The sequence below is a fragment of the Xiphophorus maculatus genome, chromosome 23 (genome assembly GCF_002775205.1).
Source record: "Xiphophorus maculatus strain JP 163 A chromosome 23, X_maculatus-5.0-male, whole genome shotgun sequence".
Taxonomy (NCBI): Eukaryota; Metazoa; Chordata; class Actinopteri; order Cyprinodontiformes; family Poeciliidae; genus Xiphophorus; species Xiphophorus maculatus.
Window position 1 is genome coordinate 25,750,873 of NC_036465.1, and position 18,741 is coordinate 25,769,613.

General features: G+C 40.9%; 1 protein-coding gene across 3 annotated transcripts in view; it reads right to left on the reverse strand.

Annotated features, from left to right (window-relative positions):
- The window catches only part of LOC102235928 (serine/threonine-protein phosphatase 2B catalytic subunit alpha isoform-like), a 40,597-nt gene that overhangs the window by 6,495 nt on the left and 15,361 nt on the right, over positions 1-18,741 (reverse strand). For all 3 annotated transcript variants that reach the window (XM_023328740.1, XM_023328738.1, XM_023328739.1), the window contains exons 4-12: positions 15,048-15,159; positions 11,867-12,012; positions 9,903-10,042; positions 7,798-7,875; positions 6,740-6,834; positions 5,320-5,445; positions 4,405-4,482; positions 4,227-4,311; positions 3,493-3,590 (exon numbers count right to left, since the gene is read on the reverse strand). In XM_023328740.1, the coding sequence (XP_023184508.1) occupies positions 3,493-3,590; positions 4,227-4,311; positions 4,405-4,482; positions 5,320-5,445; positions 6,740-6,834; positions 7,798-7,875; positions 9,903-10,042; positions 11,867-12,012; positions 15,048-15,159 (958 nt within the window). The remainder of the gene's footprint in view (positions 1-3,492; positions 3,591-4,226; positions 4,312-4,404; positions 4,483-5,319; positions 5,446-6,739; positions 6,835-7,797; positions 7,876-9,902; positions 10,043-11,866; positions 12,013-15,047; positions 15,160-18,741) is intronic.

The window sequence follows — 18,741 nt, forward strand, 5'->3', positions numbered from 1 at the left end:
CAGAATCCGGAGGAGAAGATGGCAAACAAAGAAAGAAGGAGGAGAAGGAAAACGAGGTGAAGGCTGAAACATGCTGTTGTGGATTTAAATATTTGCCTCAGGGCACAAAAAGAGTGTAGGAGAGGCCATACTACACTCAAAAAAACAACTAAACTGGGTTTTTTAAGTCACTTACTGTTACTGGTGGTATGCTAATCTGACAAAATAATTTGTTGAATGAATATAAAAAATACATCAATTTTATGATTTTGTAAGAGATCAATGTATGGGTTGAGGTTACAAAAACTATCAGTGTTAGAAACACACCAGCTAGCTACGGAAGAGGATTAGGGCCACAAAAAAAAAAAAAAAAAAAAAGAATTCTGACCTTAAAGTCAGAATTCTTTTTTTTTTTTTTTTTCGGTGGCCCTAATCCTCTTCCGTATGTAGCAGACTAACCAGAGGCTAGCTGGGTAAAAATATTAAAATATCCAATCTTATTCAAGTCAGTGAATGCACCAGCATACACTGAACCGACAATAACTGTTCTGTGGATGAATGAAGTCAAACTTAGCTATTTCCATAATCAGTTACGTTTTTTTTTTTAAATAAAGTTTGATGAAATACTCACGCTGCAAGAGAGCAAGAATTTCAGCAGATAACATTAAGGCTAAACGTATTACAATAAAGTATATTTTTTCCTTTTGAGCTGTCAGTTTCTGTACGTTAAAGAACATAATTCACTTGGAAATGTCAATTATCCCTTATGCCTGGTTCACACAGCAAGATAAATTATATCAATCTTTCTTCCGAACTCCCCTTCTGAGAATCTTAAAGACGATTTGATTATTATTGAGATTATTGTAATGTAGTTAAATATAATCTTAAGAGTTAACACACTGTTGTGTGTGGTGTGTTGAGACTGATTTGGTCTGCTAGGGCAGGCATTTTCCGAGGACGAATGAGCCCGTTGACTGTGACGTGTATCCAATCAGAAAGCCAGAAACATGAAGGGGAATCCAAAGTGGCGCACCAGAACGTCCACCGTGTCTTTGTATTGTGTTTTTATCTGCTAAAAATAGACCCCGAACTATTGGCATTGCTTCTTACACATTTGTTTAGTCTGAACTCATGTTTGGTCTCGAGAAATTTTGCGAGATTTTAAATCTGACATCTCAATGTTCATGAGTAAAATCCGTCTGAGTGTGGTGTGTTGTATTTGACCAAACCTGTCATATCTATGACTCTTTTTAATCGTCATGTGGGCGGGTTCTCAGGTTTAGAAAATTAGCTGAGCATTTTCAAATCTTGCCATGTGAACCAGGCATTAGAAACTTAAAGTTCAGGAAAGGACCTCTTGGAAACACATGTCCTCCTGTGTTTGTAGTGCTAGCTATGCTAATCTAGCTATGCTAATCATGCTAACCCCTACTGTACGATGTCTTTTTGTCTTTGTTTTAAATGATGAGTGCATCTGCTTCTATCTCACTAATTATCTCTGCCAGAGAGCTTGGTATAATTTTACAAAGAGTTAAAGGGTAAAGATGGACACTTTCCAACCTTAAACCCATTGCTGACATAATAATCTACAACATAGTCTATTTATTGTGAATCAGAATAAAATTATTGTTTGGAAATGTCATTTTTTTTAGAGTCCATCCAACAAATTATTAATTTTTTGAGTGCGGATCTTTTTAATCAACTCTTTTTTTTGTTTGTTAAAAATGAACATATTTAGAACTGCATAAACACTAAACAGGGAATTCATACATGAGTCAATCTAAAAACAAACAAGCATGTTAAAATGAATTAAAACTGATTACCCAAGTAACGTCCACAGTTCTTAAAGTGACAGAGTCAGAGGCATGTTTCAGGCTTTAAACATGCGAAGCCCTCAGAGCGTTATCATAGCAGCTTCAGCTTTAGAGACCAGCTGGTGTTAGCAGCAGCTTGAGTTAGCTCCCTAGCTAGCTTTCTGTCTCTCTCTCTCACACACACACACCCACTCACACACATTTGTGTCGGTTCTGTCACCGTTTACACTTTCTTTTTCAAATTAACACCGTCCATGTTCTGTCCTGTTCTGACTCGTGTCTGTGTCCATGTTCACGCTCACACACACTCAGCAGGCTGTTAGTATCCTCGGCGCTGTGAGGTGAGGTGGAGAGAGTGAGCGAGTCAGTGAGGCAAAAAGATGAGAGCAAAGAAACAGCTGGAAAGGAGGAGGAGAGTGGGGGGCTGGAGGATGGAGCTGGTCAATGTGTTGGGAGGGTTTTTTTCCCCTCAACATTTGTTTCTGAAGGTGTGTTTCAGAGTAAAATCTGTGGAGTGTCTTTGTACTATCAGTGCAATGCAAACATAGTCTTAGCTCTGGAAGTGTCGGCCACAAACGTGTTCAGACCTCTTGAAGAGTTTCACATTTTGTCGCAAATTTCAACGCGTCTTACTGGGATTTTGTTTTAGAGACCAACAGAAAACTGTGAATATTTGTGAAGAGGAATGAAAATAATAGTGAGTTTAAAGCTACAGTGTGTAACTTTTACAAGAAACATGATTTTTACATATTTGTTAAAACTGTCTCTGTGACGTGAGAGAACAGTATGAGACATGAGATAATCTATGAAACGATTGAGTTCCTCTGCCTTCTCCCTGAGCTACTATTGCCGTCTACAGAAATGCATCGCTCCTGACCAAAAACAACTAAGAGCCAGGAGGAGGGTCTTAGTGCTGAAAATCAACCCTGCGCATGCAATGCTCAATGTACTAAAGGCGGAGAAACAACTTACTGCTACACGAAACCCGTCTACCTGCCGATCTCGGTGGCCATGCTAACCAGCCTTAGCTTTCATGGCAGACTCTGCTGTCAGGAGGAAGCTGTAGCTTAGCAGAGACTAAAGGAGGGAGGGGGACAGAGGGAATGAGCAGCACGTATGCAAGTATAATTGACAGCACTATCACCCGCCTCCTGGCTCTGATTGGTTGTTTCTAGTTAGCAGTGGGAGAAGGCAGAGGAGCTCAATTTTTTTTCTTCCGCAGATTATCTCTCATATCATACTTTCACAACATGACAGTTTCAACAAATATGTAAAATATATACACATCTTTTATAAAAGTTGTATACTGCAGCTTTAATATTAAATAAAATAAAAATGAGCTAACACTTTGTAGAGGCTGTTACAGTGTCTCTACCAGCTCTGGGTCTCTAGCAAGTGATTTTTTGCTAAATAACTCAAAGCTGAGTCAGATCAGATGGAGGGTGAACCTGCTCAGTATCAGGTCCTTTGCAGCCTCCAACAGGTTTTCTGACAGGAATTTTTGGAAACTATGAATACTTCCTTTTCCTCTTCACAAATTTGCACTGTTTTCTGTTGGTCTCTCAGAATAAATCCCAACAAAACGCATTGACGTTTGTGGCTGTATAGTGACAAAATATGCAACCCTTCCAGAGGGGTGAACACTTTTGTGAGGTTCTGTATATGTGTGTGTCGGGCTGTTTGTTTGTGAAGCACTCACCACTTTGCAGGGTCTGCTTGCCCCCGGACAGGACCCCGCTGGGCAGCATGCCAGTAGGAGTCAGTCCCTTCAGGGTCAGAACGTTCTCACTCTCCTCCCTGCAAAGGACGGATGAGAGCGGGGATGGAAAAAGGAGAAACGGATTATTGGGAGAGAAATTCAGAGAACTGCACACTTCCTCACACAGCACACCTGCAGTGGCAGATTTAAAAAGCAGAACTCAAAAATGTGATTTACAAAAGGATGCGATGACAGCTGACTTCTGCAAAAGATTAGGAAGGAGAAAGCAACTTGTAAAACATCTGTACACAGACACACACACACACACACACACAGACATACAGATAATTGGATTTTGAACAAGCCTGCGCCAATAAATCGCCCAGATCTTCTCAATTTTGGGAAATTGCCGATCGGCCAATACTTGCACAAGAAATCAATCTACCTTGTATACATTCATAAAAGTCTAAATGTCAGCCACTGTTCTTTTGTTGCTCTGCCTGAGAGAGAGGCCTGCCTGACAGACCCTTCCACCAGGTCACGTCTGCGTGTTCTCGGTTCATAATAGTCACTCGAGTGTTGCCAGCTTAGCAACTTTGTCGCTAAATTTTCCAGACAAAAAAGAAATTTGCTGCCAGCCAAAATCAGAATCAATAGACTATTGTTTTTTTAAAGGTAGGCGTTCGGCCAGACGGGTGCACACCTACATGTTGTGTGACAGAAACTCGACCCACCGTAACACGGAGAACATTTTAGCCATCTTCCCGATGGCCCGGATCTTGTTTTTGATAACCTCTTTCCTCGCTGCAGCTGCACTGGCTGTAAAACCAACAGAGAAATATAGAGTCTTAATATATCAAAACAATTGTGTTTACAATAAAAAGGTTTGTTCTGTCTTCTGTGACGTCTCACCGTCATAGATTTCCTCTCCGTCGTTCACAAGTTCATCGTCTGAGCAGATGCTCAAAACGTTCACCAGCATCTCCGTCACTGTCACAAACAGAGAAACGCGTTTTAATTGTTCTGTTTTTGAGATGTCAAATAGATCAAAACACATCAGAAAGAAGGAGCTCCTTTTATACTGTCAATGTATTTTAAGGTAAATTGTTCTGCTCTAATGTGATCCTCATTTTTTATACACAGCATCATCTGACTGCAGAAAGATTTAATCAGGATTGATAAGTTCAGAAAGCCAGAGGAGGCACAAAATCTTTTGAGCTTTTTCCTCCTCCGTTGTCCTTACTGTGGCGCCACCATGTGGTCGGACTCGACTCCTGCGGGGTAATTACAGATGGCGGGCACAAATGGGTTTTTAAGTAGCTACATTTGTGGCAGTAATGAATTTCTAAAAAAAAACAAAAAAAAAACATGTACATTCATAACTGTCTCTCTAACTGGGTCTAACTGGACCCAGAAATTATAAAATAGATTTAAAAATATAAACAATCTTATGCTTTTTTTCTATAATAAAATGCTGTGAATACAGCATGACTTGTTGTTTCCCATTCAAACACTGAAATAATTACGTAAATCAGATATTTATGTGTGGTTTCAAGGCAGATTTTTGTCTACTTGACAACATAACGTTTCCTTGTTGTCACACTTTAATAACTCATAGCATAAGTTAAGACCGACACTTCGATCAATGAATTAAATTCTGATTTGTGCCTTTTCTTCATGGTCAGATTAGCTGACCGAGGGGCAGTTTGAAAATATTTGGGTGATAAAATGTGAATGTGTCTGCAGGTACCATCAATATTTATTTACTATTGATGGGTCAGAGATCATGCAGTGTGTCCATCTGGATGGACTGTTTATGCTTGGTACCTTTTTCGCCTACGAAAGGCAGCGACCATGTGAAGACGTCCATGAAGTTGGGCAGCCAGTAGGGGTGTGGAGAGCAGTTGAACTGACGGATGTTCATCACATTGTTCTCATACTTTAACACGGCCGCTACACACACACACACACACACACACACACAATTAGGATGCTTGGACAGGACGAAAACTTTAGAAGAACGGTTCTAAAGCTGAAACTCTGACTCTGTTTCAAATACGCGTATAAAATAAACCATTAAAAACTTGTTAAAGTATTCACACTCACATTTGTCTCACATTGCAACGACAAGCCGTTATGTATTTTATTTTTATCCGATAGGCCAGTAGGACAGAAATTCAGTTATTTTTATCAACAGCTGGATTTATGAAAACCAAGAAATAATTTGGGGTTTTTGAAGATTTCATTTTTTGGAAAATCTGGATATCTTTTTTTACCAATACAGCCTTTTTGGCTTTTCATAATTCAGAGTGAAATCAGCACACCAAGAGCAGCACACTTGTGAAGTGTGTTAAAGTGTGTTAAAAGCACACTTTTCATCTTGCTTGAAAAGTGTGCTTTGCAGATTCTACTCATGTGTGGACTTTGAATTCAGGTCAACTCTACGATGGGAAAGAGCCGACGAAAGCTTGGATATGATTTGTGCTGAAATTACAATAAAGGTTGTGATATTACAACAATAAAGTCGGAATATTAGAAAAATAAAGCAGTCATTTTATGAGAAACCCAACATGAAAAACTAAAAATTAAAATGAGAAATGTTGAGCATCTTGCGAATATATGCTTTGGCATGGTTTTGGTAAATTGTATTTTATAATTAATAGAAACACTTAATCTTTTAGCACATCAACATCAAATTATAATCAGTAGCCGAACTTTGAAACGATCATGGAAACAGCTGAGTTTATTTAGAAGGAAGAATCACAGACCAAGATGCTCGTGTCAGATCCTAATAACTCTACGACTTTTTTCATTAAAACTTTTTCCTTGGAATATTAAGACATTTTTTCTGGTAAAATTTCATACTTTCTGCTAATATTATGACTACATTCTCATAATTAAACAAAAATCCTTACAGCCTGGCCCATGACACGCCACCGAACAACTCAGAAGGAGTGACTGAAGTAAAAGTCACTTTATGGAAATATTTTCTGTATCTTGTAATGTCTTTTTAGTAAAAAAAAAAAAAAAAGGGGGGAAAAACAAAAATCAATTAAAATCTAAAATCGGTTCAGTTATGAAAATAAAAAGTAGGTTAAGCCCTTTTGCCCAGAACTACATTTCAAAAACCACAAATAATCATCAATCTTGATCAAATACCTCGCGGTTTGAGATTGTCACAGGACAAAAATGTGAGTAATTTCAAGGAGTACAAAAACATTTCCACGGCCCTGCGTCTGCGCCACACCTTTGTTGTTGTAGACGTCCAGGTAGTTGGGAGCAGAGAAGATGGTGATGAGGGAGGGGAAGCCCGTCGTCTGGCTCTTCCTGTACATGCGATATCTGCGCGGAGAGAGGCAAACAAGTCGCCCACGTTAGCGCTAGTCAAATGAGACGCTGAGCTGCAGATGGAGACGGAGGGGTTGCTTCAGAGGTCTCTGCAACCAGACAGGGACTGGCTCAAAGACAGGTAGGCAGTAACAAAAATGTAAATAAAAGATAGGTGTCAATGCAAAGACTTCAGTGTTTGCAAAAATAATAGCTTAGTCTCAATAAAAAGCATAGACTTTGAATAAAAGCACTGTCTATACTTATAGTTCTGTATGTCTGGAGTTTGTTGGAGCTTGTTTTGTATGTAAACTAAGTTCTTTGTCACTAACAAATATATGGATGTCAATAAAATAAATCTAAATATTTAAATGACGTTACTTTTTCATAGATATTAATGTTTTCAAAAACAGTTTGAAAAACATGTCATCGTTTTGGTGTCACACTAGCTGTTTAGCGGTTAACAGGCAAAATGAAGGATTACGTTTATGTTAAATCTGTCTTTGTGTTCTGTTTGTGGTGCACTTTGAACAAAATGACTCGTTGATGTGAGGATTTTGTCACAGCGCCTCCACGTTACTACAGAAACTGCATCTGCAGAACCAGAACCAGAACCAGACATGGAGAAGCAGCATTCAGTTCTGATGCGTCACTAACCTGGAACAGACTTCCAGAAAACTGCAAAACAGTCGAAACACCGAGTTTTGAATCAAGTTTTCAATAAAGCTAAAAATCCATTTGTTTAGAATCAATATTATTATTGATTAATAATTAGAATATTATTCTACATATCCGTGTATTTGCTTGACGATTTCGATGATAGCGTTTGACAAAATGTAATGTTTGTGTGATGTAAAGCACTTTGAGCTGCCTCGTTGCTGAAATGTGCTACCCAAATAAACTCGACTTGACAAAAAGGCTCCTGAATGTCAAACTAACAGGTTCAATCATTTTGTAATTTGATGGTAACCGACTCACCCGGCATCCTGAGCTTCATGCGCTCTGATGATGGACAGCAGGTTGTTGGTCTGTAGGAACTCACACACTGCAGGATAACTGGCACAGAGAAAAAGACGACCGAGTTAGGAAGAAACAGAAGAGAGAAATATCCTTAAAGCAGCATTGTTATGGCCGCTCTGTGGCCAGCAGGGGGCGTCAGTGACAGCTCGGCTCCTGGCTGCAGCTGTTCTGTGCTGTCGGTGCCTGGCTGTTTTACTGCCGCTGCGTCTCCTAAACCTGGAAAACGAGCAGGAAGCGCGTCACAACGCCGCCTCGGCCTCGCCGGGGCTCGGGCTCCGTCTCTCCTCCTCCCCGTCCTGCCGCCACCATCGGCCGCTCTCCCTTATCCTAACATTCCTCCATACCTCGCAAGGAGTAGCCGGTCGTCATAGCAACAGGACCGCGCAGTCTCCCCGGGGATTGTGGGAAATCGTTTCATGCTGAAGCTGGCGAACGTCTTGGTGCGTTTGCTCGCATGCTCTTCGTATTGGCCGTATTTTTATTTATTTTTTCTTTCCTTCTGAAATCCCTGAAATGACTAAGTGAACCTCGGATGTGATTGAACTCTGCTTCCTGTGTCACATCCCAAGAACAACAGCCCCCAAACTCTACCTGAAACTTATTAGCTTCCTGATTTATAGTTGAGCAGCTCGTCACACCTGCGCCGCGCGCCCACGAGGCGCCCGGATAATTGAACCGCGCCGAGTGAGGCCAGAGAAAGTCATCCATCTCTGTTTCGACTGCTCGCCTTAATGATATTGCTCCCGAAGAGTGGCTTTGTATGTCTGTATATTGGATTTCCCCAGGCTTTTCTGAACATCAGGTTAGTTTATATCTGTGAGCTTCATAAGCGCCGGGACTCGGAGGCTAAGGGACTGCTCTCTCTTGTTCAAATGGACTGAAACTGCCAGAGCTCCTAAGGAATATTCAGTTTTATTGAAGGGAGTTTGTGAGCAGCAGCAAAGGCCTGGCGACTACAATGAGAGTATTAAAGAGCCAGTGTCATGTATTTTACAGGTGTATTCTGCCAATCTAAAATCGGTTACTCTGTTACCGTCGGTTGTTATGAAAATGCTGTATTAAATATGACTTAAAAGAAAAGTTACTTCTTAATTTAACGCTTTGAAATTGAGTCTCTGTTTCTTTAAGAAGCTTCTGCTCTTTCCGCCTTCAGGAAGTCATCCTAACATGGCTCCTCTGTCAGCACTTTAATGTTTTTAGCAGCATTTCTCTCAGAAGTAGCTCCTATAATGAGCTCAAATGATGTTCAGTTCCACCAGGGGTTTGCTAATTGCTGCTGGCTAGTCTGAAGGAGCAGAGTGAGGGAGTCGTGTAGGCGTCATGTTCGAGGCCGATCCAATCCGACTGATTAAGTTGAATTATAGGTCGGAGCCTGAAGTAAACCTCACATATTCTAATTAATATATACTTATTTTGTTTTTAGATCATAATTTGAGTAAGCAGCGTAACTTTGTCAATTTTTAGCTTTGATTTAACGTCGTCTAGCTCCATTTTGTCACTTGTAACCACAGGGTGGGTCAAGTGCGAATCATCTGGGATGTGTATCGGACTCGGGTCATAAATCTAAACTCTACTAACAAGCTATTATGGATACATTCCACTGATTATTTTAAAATGCTGCTGAAAGCCTTTTCATACAGACAGGCTTTAAATCTTGATTTGATGAAGCACATTGTGATTTTATCTTTGGAAGGTGCTAGACAAGTACAATTCTACTTACTTTTACTAATTAGTATGTTACCAAGTCTGCAGTAGACTGTTTGTTATACCGTCAGACATGCTAACGCATAATTTGCTTTCTAAAATGTCCAATATTTCTTAGAAAAGCCTTATGAGGATCCCACCAATGGTAGCTGACACATGGCATTCACAGCTGACTGACAGCATACAGCAACGTGTAGGGGAGGGGGCTCACTACGCCATGCTAGACGTATAGAAGAAAAGTGCACTTTTCTTTGTTCACTTTTAAAAGAAGGTCAAGATTTGACAGAAAACGTTTTCTGAACCCTTTATTTTTGAATGTTGCTTGTGTTGATGTGAGATCTGACTCTGTGTGTTTGTACCTGTAGAAGTAGGAGCATCCTCTGACGGTGTTGTGGCCGAAGTACTCCTGGGTCTTCTCGTTGCCAAAGTCTTCCAGGGGGTCCGACCACAGCAGGTCGCACATGGGCCCAAACGCTGGGGGCTCCTTGAATCGGTCCAACTGGGGCACGGACACACACACACACACACACACGCACACGTAAGCATAGAAAAGCACAAATTCTCACCGTGAATGTTGAAATAAAAACCTCAGAAACAGGAGATGAAAAATGCTGTTTACGCTCTACAAACCCGTCTTACAGTGATATAACCGCAACTGAGCACATATAGTATAAATCAGAGCGGAACGAGGGCACAAAACACGGGGAAAAAAAATAAAATAAACACACAAACACACACTGTCAAGAGCGGAGCATCTCCATGGCAACCCTCACCGCACCGGAGGGAGAAGATGTCACACCAGCAGATTCACCATGGAAACACTGCCATTAGAGGAGGAAGTGTGTGTTTCTTTGTATGCCGTGGCTTCTGGGAACTGTACATATTCCTGCTACAGTTTCTCTCCTCGCTCCGGCGTTATCCAGTGATTCTTTTGTATTATTGTTATTGTTTATTTTTTAAGGCATTCATAAAAAGTTGCTGCAGCTTTGCGGCTGCCTGCAGGTGTGTTTTCATTGAGCTCATCATGTCCCATTAACCCTGATAGTAGCATCTGTGTGGGCTTTGCACTGAGAGCGATCAGAGAGCGCTGAGCCATGAAGGGCAGGAAACCTGAGAGCTCTTGGCATGTTGACTCCTCATGGCCAGGTTTCTGACTCCACACTGTCAGCCAGCTGCAGCGCCGGTCATCCACATGAACTCATATTAACGCACATCGGCCAGCCAGTTTCATAATCTGTTTGAGAATTTAGCTGGAAGATGAATTTTGACTAATTTTAAATTAGGAATTTATCCGTTTCTTATTCTGTGTAAGATTTGGCATCAAGATTTAACAATGAAGGATTATACTTATTGTTAATCAAACCAATCTCCATCCTGAAACATCCAATAATTAAAAATGAACACATTACTACTAGCTACACTGGAAAAAAATGTTTCTTAGAACCAACTTTTAAAAATTTACTCCAATTTGTTACAGCTGATCTTATTTTATTTTTTTAAACAAAGATATTGTTGGAAATATTAGTTTACGTATGCTGGTTTTAATGCCATTTAACTTTAGAGCATTTTGAAATATTAGACGAATCATGATTGTTTTGAGTAGGCCTCAATTTAGGTTAGATTTAGACTCATAGTTTAATCAATACATGACTTAATCAGTAGAATATTTTTCTTAGATATAATGATCATGATTTAATTACTGTTAGTCTAATCAGTAGTTTTCTATATTAGATCACAGTTTTAATAGTGTCTAAATCATAAATTCTTCTGAAAAATCTCTTAGTTCATTATAACCAAAGAAGTAGAAAACTAATGAGAACATATAAAGTGTAACAGATGTTTTGGTACTGAAATTGATCATGTCTGTTTTATAAGAGTTTTAAGACGTTATATGAAATGTGTACTAATTTTTATAATCAAAATCTGCTGTTTGATGCACTTGGTCAGAGGAGAAGTCAGCAGAGCTCTGTGTGGTCCAGGAACCAGTTTGAGGTTTTTGTCTTCGTATTTTACTTTTTTTTTCTCAGGTAGTTAATGTTTCCTTTCTGGCTTTGGCATCTGATGACCATGTTGAGTTGCTGGTGTGATTTTATGCATTTGATTGTGTGAATAAATCCTGATTGATTGTGAATTTGAACAGTGACTGTTTTTGTGGTTTCACTTTTACACATGACATTAACGGACCTGGGGAGACGAGATAACAACGAGCAATAGGTAGAAAATATCTTATTTCTCAACAATAGCCACGCAAACATGTGTGTGTGCGTGTGTGTGTGTGTGTGTGTGCGTGTGCATGGGCGTGTGTGTTTGGTTTCTGTCGAACCTTCTTGATGTCGTCCAGTGTGTGGATTTCGGGCGAAAGCCCCCCATGGACACAGAGAAACTGCTGATTCATCAGCGCCGCCAGGGGAAGGCAGTCAAACGCCTCCATGCAGGAATCGTACACCTGTTCTGAGTACTTGATCTTACCTGGAGGTCAGAGGAGCAGAGGGACGTTTCAGCGTTCGGGACAAACACATACTTGTTCGCATGTTGACAGACAACGCTTCGAACAGCCAACATGCTAACAAACCTACACCACTTTTACTCTTTGATTAAATGGTTATTTCTGGCAGAAGTCTGCGGCTGTTCTCAGTGTTGAAGTACATTTGTATTCATATAGCTAGCATAACAGTTAGCTAATGACATAATGTGTCACAAAATTATTAGCTATTTTCACTTCTTTCAATGGCCCAGTCAAAGTCCAGAGCAACATTTTATTAAGAATATAAATACATGCCACTTTTTTTTTTTATTTTGTTTTTACAAGCCCTTTAATTTTGTCCTTCCACTAAAAATTCACGCTGTACTTTGTGTTTGTTCCTCAAATAAAATCCCAAGTGAAAACACATGGAAGTCTGGGGTTGTAATGTTAACATTTTTGGACTATGACTACTTTTACAAGGCTGTGTATATATTCAAACTCGCTACAGAAAAAAAAACAATTTCTGGCACAAGTAAAAGCTTGAAGCAGCAAATAAAAAATAAAAAACCCACCACTCCACACAGTATCTTTCTAAGAATATCTTACAAGAGGCTGTAACAATCTATTTGATGCGAAAAGGGATTAAAACACAGCCGAAAATAGATCAGAGAACGCAGATAAGTAAAGACAAAGACGGTGGATTTTTAAAGAAGGGAGGCGACAAAGCGAGGAAACTAACGGTGATGGAGAAGGGAAGGAAAACGTTAATGTTTCAGGGCACCAATAGCCGGCATTTCAGCGAGGAGTGTGTTTGTCGTCCTCTCCATCTGCCTGGTGTAGAGCAAGAGCTCGTTATTGCCAGTCCACCAGTTGTCGGCTCCTTCCACGCACTCAAACATTTATGAAGACGTATGCAGCCACAGCGCTTGCGCACACACTCAAACGCGCGCTCACACACATAGCAGATGGTAATTGAGGGCAACCACTATTCGCCACGAGCACCAGGGGAAATTAGCTTCCTCGTCCCTTGCCCAATCAGACACAGAGGAGCAAGTCCCCGAGCCAATCATTAAGGGCCAAATTAATTCGCCTCTAATCACCCACACTCGGACAGGATGCCGAAACACGGTGGCGGAGGCGGACACATACGCGGAGGGAGGAAAAGATTGAGGAGGGATGCATGGACAGAGACGGGGTAGTGTGGGAAAGGAGGGACACAAATTCCCAACGGCAGGAGGAGAAAGAGAGGAAAAGTTGAGATGAGGAGGAGAGGAGATTCAACTGGAAATAGAAAATATCCGGATGATCATGTGATCAGCTAATCCAGCTAATCCAGAGCGAAATGTTGTTGTTTTCATTTGTAATATTTTAAAGGCCAAAACAGAGAATCAAGCAAATATGAAGCAGCATGGCTGTCATTATCCAACACCATACAGCACCACATTTTGTCATTATGACCAGAAATGACAAAAGAATCTGTTGGAGGGCATTATGCTGCATTCAAGTTACCTGGGAAGTGAGAACTCTGAGTTGGGTTTGACGTCAGACTCGAGGTATTTAGATTAGAAGTTGGGATTTCAACATGGCAACGCCCATAAACAGTTTTAAACTTTCTGTAAACAAACACCACTTTGATTGACTCTTTTTAGAATTTCAGGCGTTACATGTAACGTTGATATTAGACGCACTCATACCTATGTGTCTTGTAAAATAAAGATTTTTCCACTACAGTTTATTACTGTTAATGCGAGGAGCGGCCATATTGAAACATAAAGTCCCGCCTTACAACTCGTAACTGGAGGCAATCAAAGTTGCTCCCAGTTTTTCGGTGGGAAATCTGACTTTGGAGGATATTCCAGTTTATTTTTCCAACTGGGAAGTTGAAAATTTCCATTTCTGAGTACAACTGGAACACAGCATTGTATTAAACCACCCTCAATTCAACCCCCCAACTCTTTTTGGGTTCTGACTGCCAGTTTTGCACATATATACTGAAATGTCTGCACTTTCTTATTTGTAGAATAGGTCAATCTCAGTTAGATTACACAGAAAGCAACTTTGAGCATAAGTATTTAAGCCTTTCCACAGATATTTAATATTGGATGTAAGTCTGGACTTTGACTGGGCCATTCTAACACGAGATGGTGTTTGTTCTAAGCCATTCCAGTGGAGCTGAGGATATGGGTTTAGAGTTGTCCTGCTGAAATGTGAACATCTGCTTTGTTCTCAAGACTTTGTAGCCTCTAACAGTTTTTCTTCCATTGCTGTCCTATATTTAGCTCCATCCATCCTCATTCCCGTTAACTCTGAGCAGCTTCCCCACACTTTGATTTGGTCATGTAGGTTTTTGTCATGTTTGCTGTGAACCTTCAGCCTTACCTCCTCCAAACCTCATCTGTACCTTCTTCAACCCCAACTCTACCAACACTACCTTCTCCTACCCTTCTCTCTAACTACTTCATCCCTCATTCCTACTTTCTTTGATCCACATCCCTACCTTCCTCATCCTTACCACTACCTCGTATTCCTTTCACCTTCATCCCTCCTTTGTGCATCCATAACTTTTCATCCCTTATCCTTTCTCCCTCAAATCTACTTCTTTCATCCATCATTTCTGCCACTTTCTTCATCCCTGCTTCTTTTAGTCCTCATCCCTACCCCCGTTATCCGTCATCCATAGCTACTTCTCCCTCGGTAATGTCTGATTGGTCCTCTTTAGCCCTCACTTCATCTAAAATTCATCTGTCGTCTTCTCTTAAAACACCAACAATTCTCTGAAACCGTCACTGTTGTGGCGTCATCCTCACTAGTGAAGAACATGCTGACTTCTTTTCTCCTAGGCTCCAGCTGGAGTCTTGTATTGTCTACATATACATTAATAAAACATAGTTCCCAGCATTCTTGTTGGAAAAAGAAAGGGGGGGAAAAAAGAAGCAAACATCTAAAATAACTTAAGTCTTGCCTTGCATGCCAGAGAGACAATGTCACACAGGCGGAAAGAGCATGTCATATTAGGAGGGCAAAGAGTGACAAAACTCACATTCTTGTTTGAAGGTAAAATATTCTGTCAGATGTCTACATTCATGGTTTCCTCGTAGAAGAAAGAGCGTCTTTGGGTAGAGGATTTTCAGTGACCACAGGTAGAGCACACACTGCAAGGTTCAGGAGAGAAAAGGCAGACATTAGAAGTACAACGGCTCTGCAGCTACAACCACCTTTACCTTTAACAAAAGACACAACAGTGATGGGTAAGTCATATTAAAAATGTTTCCATCCCCACTCCACATGGAGTCAAAGTACATATAAGCCTAAAGATGGACACCCTCACTAATCTTTGGTAAAACGTTTCTTAACAAGTTGAAGTATGTAGCCATTAACAAAGTTCTTTTTTTTAGTTCTGGATGAATAGTTTACCACTCCTTTCATCAGAAAGAGTTTTTTTTTTTTATTGGTTGGTTTTTTGACTTTCTGGAAGTCATTAGGGTTTTGGTCAAGGCCTTTTCAGAAGGTTCAGCTCCTGGTTGGGACATTTAGCTGTGTTTAGGTTAGAGGGCTCCATGTCCAGTCCTATGCAACCAAAATGTAAACAAACAAATTATAATAAACACGTTTTAAATCTATTCTGAATTTACTTATTCAATGTGGACAACACAAACACATTGGGGCAAACCAAAGGCCTTGTTTTTAAGCATTATAGCACATAAGCTAATTTCCAATTCCCGTCCGCCCTACCTGAACTCAACCAAAGCTCCCAAACAACTCGGTGGCAGACTGAGTAGGAACTTAGATATTTGGTTCACTCCAACGTCTTTCAGTTTATGATGGATTTAAGCTCAAAACAGAATGACTTAATTGTATAATTACAATTAATGTGGCATTAATGTAGATAACCATTCTAGCAGGCGTATCGGCCTCCCGTGTCTATTCATGCTGAGCTAAGTCATTTCTTGCTCCTTATCTTTAAGGAAATGCTCAGTAAAAACAAGTCTTGCTACAAAGGCTAATTGCATGAGGCAGAGTCTGAGCCTTTCTCTTCCCATCATTAAACCTGGACTAGAAACTCGGAGCTGTTGCAAGGATTTCCTCCCCTGAATGAGCAAGCCATACTGCCGCAATTAACGGAGCCGGAGGCGAGCCGATCCTTCCCCGGGCCCAAAGATAGACGCAAACAGCCCTCTTTGACAAGAATCGACCCGAATCAGACCACGCTCATTAGGTTAACGGGAGAAATTAATATGAAAACGGCCGCAGCTACGCGTGACATCTTTGCCGACCCGGTGCATTTCTTTCTTTCTTTCTTTCTTTCTTTCTTTCTTTCTTTCTTTCTTTCTTTCTTTCTTTCTTTCTTTCTCTTTCATTCTTTCTTTCTTTCTTTCTTTCTTTCTTTCTTTCTTTCTTTCTTTCTTTCTTTCCTTCTCTCTTTCTTTCTTTCTTTCTTTCCTTCCTTCCTCTGGTCTTCTTGCTTAGCCGGCCCCACAAATGACTCAGAAGATCTTCCCTCACCTTCACACAGTGTCGTCCCTGCTCTACATTAAGTCCCTCGCCTCGGTGCCCTTGGAAAGTGTTAACAAGGTGGCCTAAATATCGCTCCCTCGGCTCGAAATACTCTCCATGTCATACTCCATTGTTGCTCAACAGGCTTGCAAATTGTGGGTTTTGAGTCACACTGGAGATCTGGTGCTCATTTCTACCAAAGTGGTGGAAAAATACACAGTTTTTGATGAACTGGATGTCCTAAAACCAGCCTACAGTCGAAGCTGATAGGTTGCATTTCTTTTGCGTGTGCTTCTGCCACTCGCATTTATGGTGTGTTCACATCTGATGGGCCTGAAAACTTGGTTAGACTGGGGACCAAATTTGCAACATTTGTTCCATATTCAGCAGGTGCGGTTGTCTTTCACACTGCTCCAAGTCAAATGAATGAAACCCTTCAAAAAACCTGTTCCCCCCTCACCTTTGATGGCGCTGCACCAAGAACCACTGAAGGAAATGACACACAAGCCTCTGAAGAAGACACTGAGCGCAACTTCCCTCTTCATGAAATGTAAACAAGAATAGAGTGGGATTTCTCTTATGTCTTTGGTAAAAGACCTCTGGCCATTTCCCCTCCTAATGCAAGGCTCTCATGTTTGTTTTGGTTGTTTTTACCCAGAATGCCCTCCGCTACAATTCGCTTCCTGCTTTTGGAGAGGTCTACAGTACAATCTGCTTTAGTCCAATATGCATTTGAAGCACACCAGAGTTCACTTCAACCGAACCAAGAATGAAGTTTTTAGGTGGACCAGAGTTTGCTCTATTGGTCCACTCCACAGTATGCGCATTCACACCTTGCCAAATTGTCTAGGCAAAAGAGAAATCCTACTCTATTTTTATTTCCATTTTATGAAGAAGGAAGTTGCACTCAATGTCTTCAGAGGTTTGTGTGTCATTTCTTTCAGTGGTTCTTGGTGCAGCGTCTCCACAGGGGGGGGGGACAGGTTTTGTCGAAGGGTTTCATTCGTTTGCTGTGGTACACTCCAGTGAAAGAGAACCGCACCTGCTGAAAATCTAACAAATGTTGCAAATTTGGTCCCCAGTCTAACCGAGTCTACCAGACTATCAGATGTGAACGCACCATGAATTCGAGCGCAACCACGGAAGATGCAAACAGACTAGAGTTTGATTAAGGTGGGCTAAACAGGGCCGGTGTTGTCAGGACTTATATCATGTATTATGTTACGTACATAGGCGTAAATCCCAGAGGGGTGAGGAAGGGGGGGGTCTGGACCCCTGCAATCTTGGAAAAGTCTAGAAATTTTTTTGTCAAAGGTAACAAACATCTCATTCATATTTAACTATTTAACTTTTAGTTAATTAGAAGAGTTAGTGTCTGGTATTTTTAAAAAACGTAACAAGTTATAACAAGTTATAATTTAAACAGCCCATACCTTGTATTGGGAGCCATTTCAATAAATCAAATGTTAATGAGGAATTTTATTAAGAGCAGTTACTCATTTAGGCTTTTTTTATTTAGAACCTTAAATTTTTGTAAAGGTGTAGCAGAGATTAGATCAGTGAGACTGAACAAAACTCGCATAGAAGCAAAATTTGAAGCATAGTTTTATTTCTCAATAATTTGCTCAGTGAGAAAAACACATTTGATGCATTACTGGTCATTTTTGGTCTTGGAGCTTGAATGTGTTTTAAAAGGTTTTTAAACCACATTCAAGCTCCAAGAGCTACGTTACGTTTACGTTACATTTCACTGTCACTTTGCCGATCCTCTTCCCCCCCCCCAAAAAAGTGGTCTTAAGAAATTTTCCTGTTTATGGTCCCCGCCAATAATGAGATGGGATTTACGCCCTTGGTTACATAACACACCGTACAGTGTTGAAACTGTGCCAATGAGGGGGGTTCAGGTTCCCCCTGGATACCACACAGTAAACCTCAGGGCAGGGGTGGGCACTCCTGGTCCTCGAGGGCCGGTGTCCTGCAACTTTTAGATGCATCTCTACTTCAACACACCTGAGTCAAATAATGAGGTCGTTAACAGGACTCTGGAGAACTTGACTGCACTTAGAAGGAGATTCAGCTGCTGGATTCAGGTGTGTTGGACCAGGGAGACATCTAAGAGTTGCAGGACACCGGCCCTCGAGGACCAGGAGTGCACACCCCTGCCTCAGGGACTGCACACCACTAGCACTGTTTCTCCTGCACGGTCACTGCGTTTGCAGCACAGCGATGCAAAGAACGTT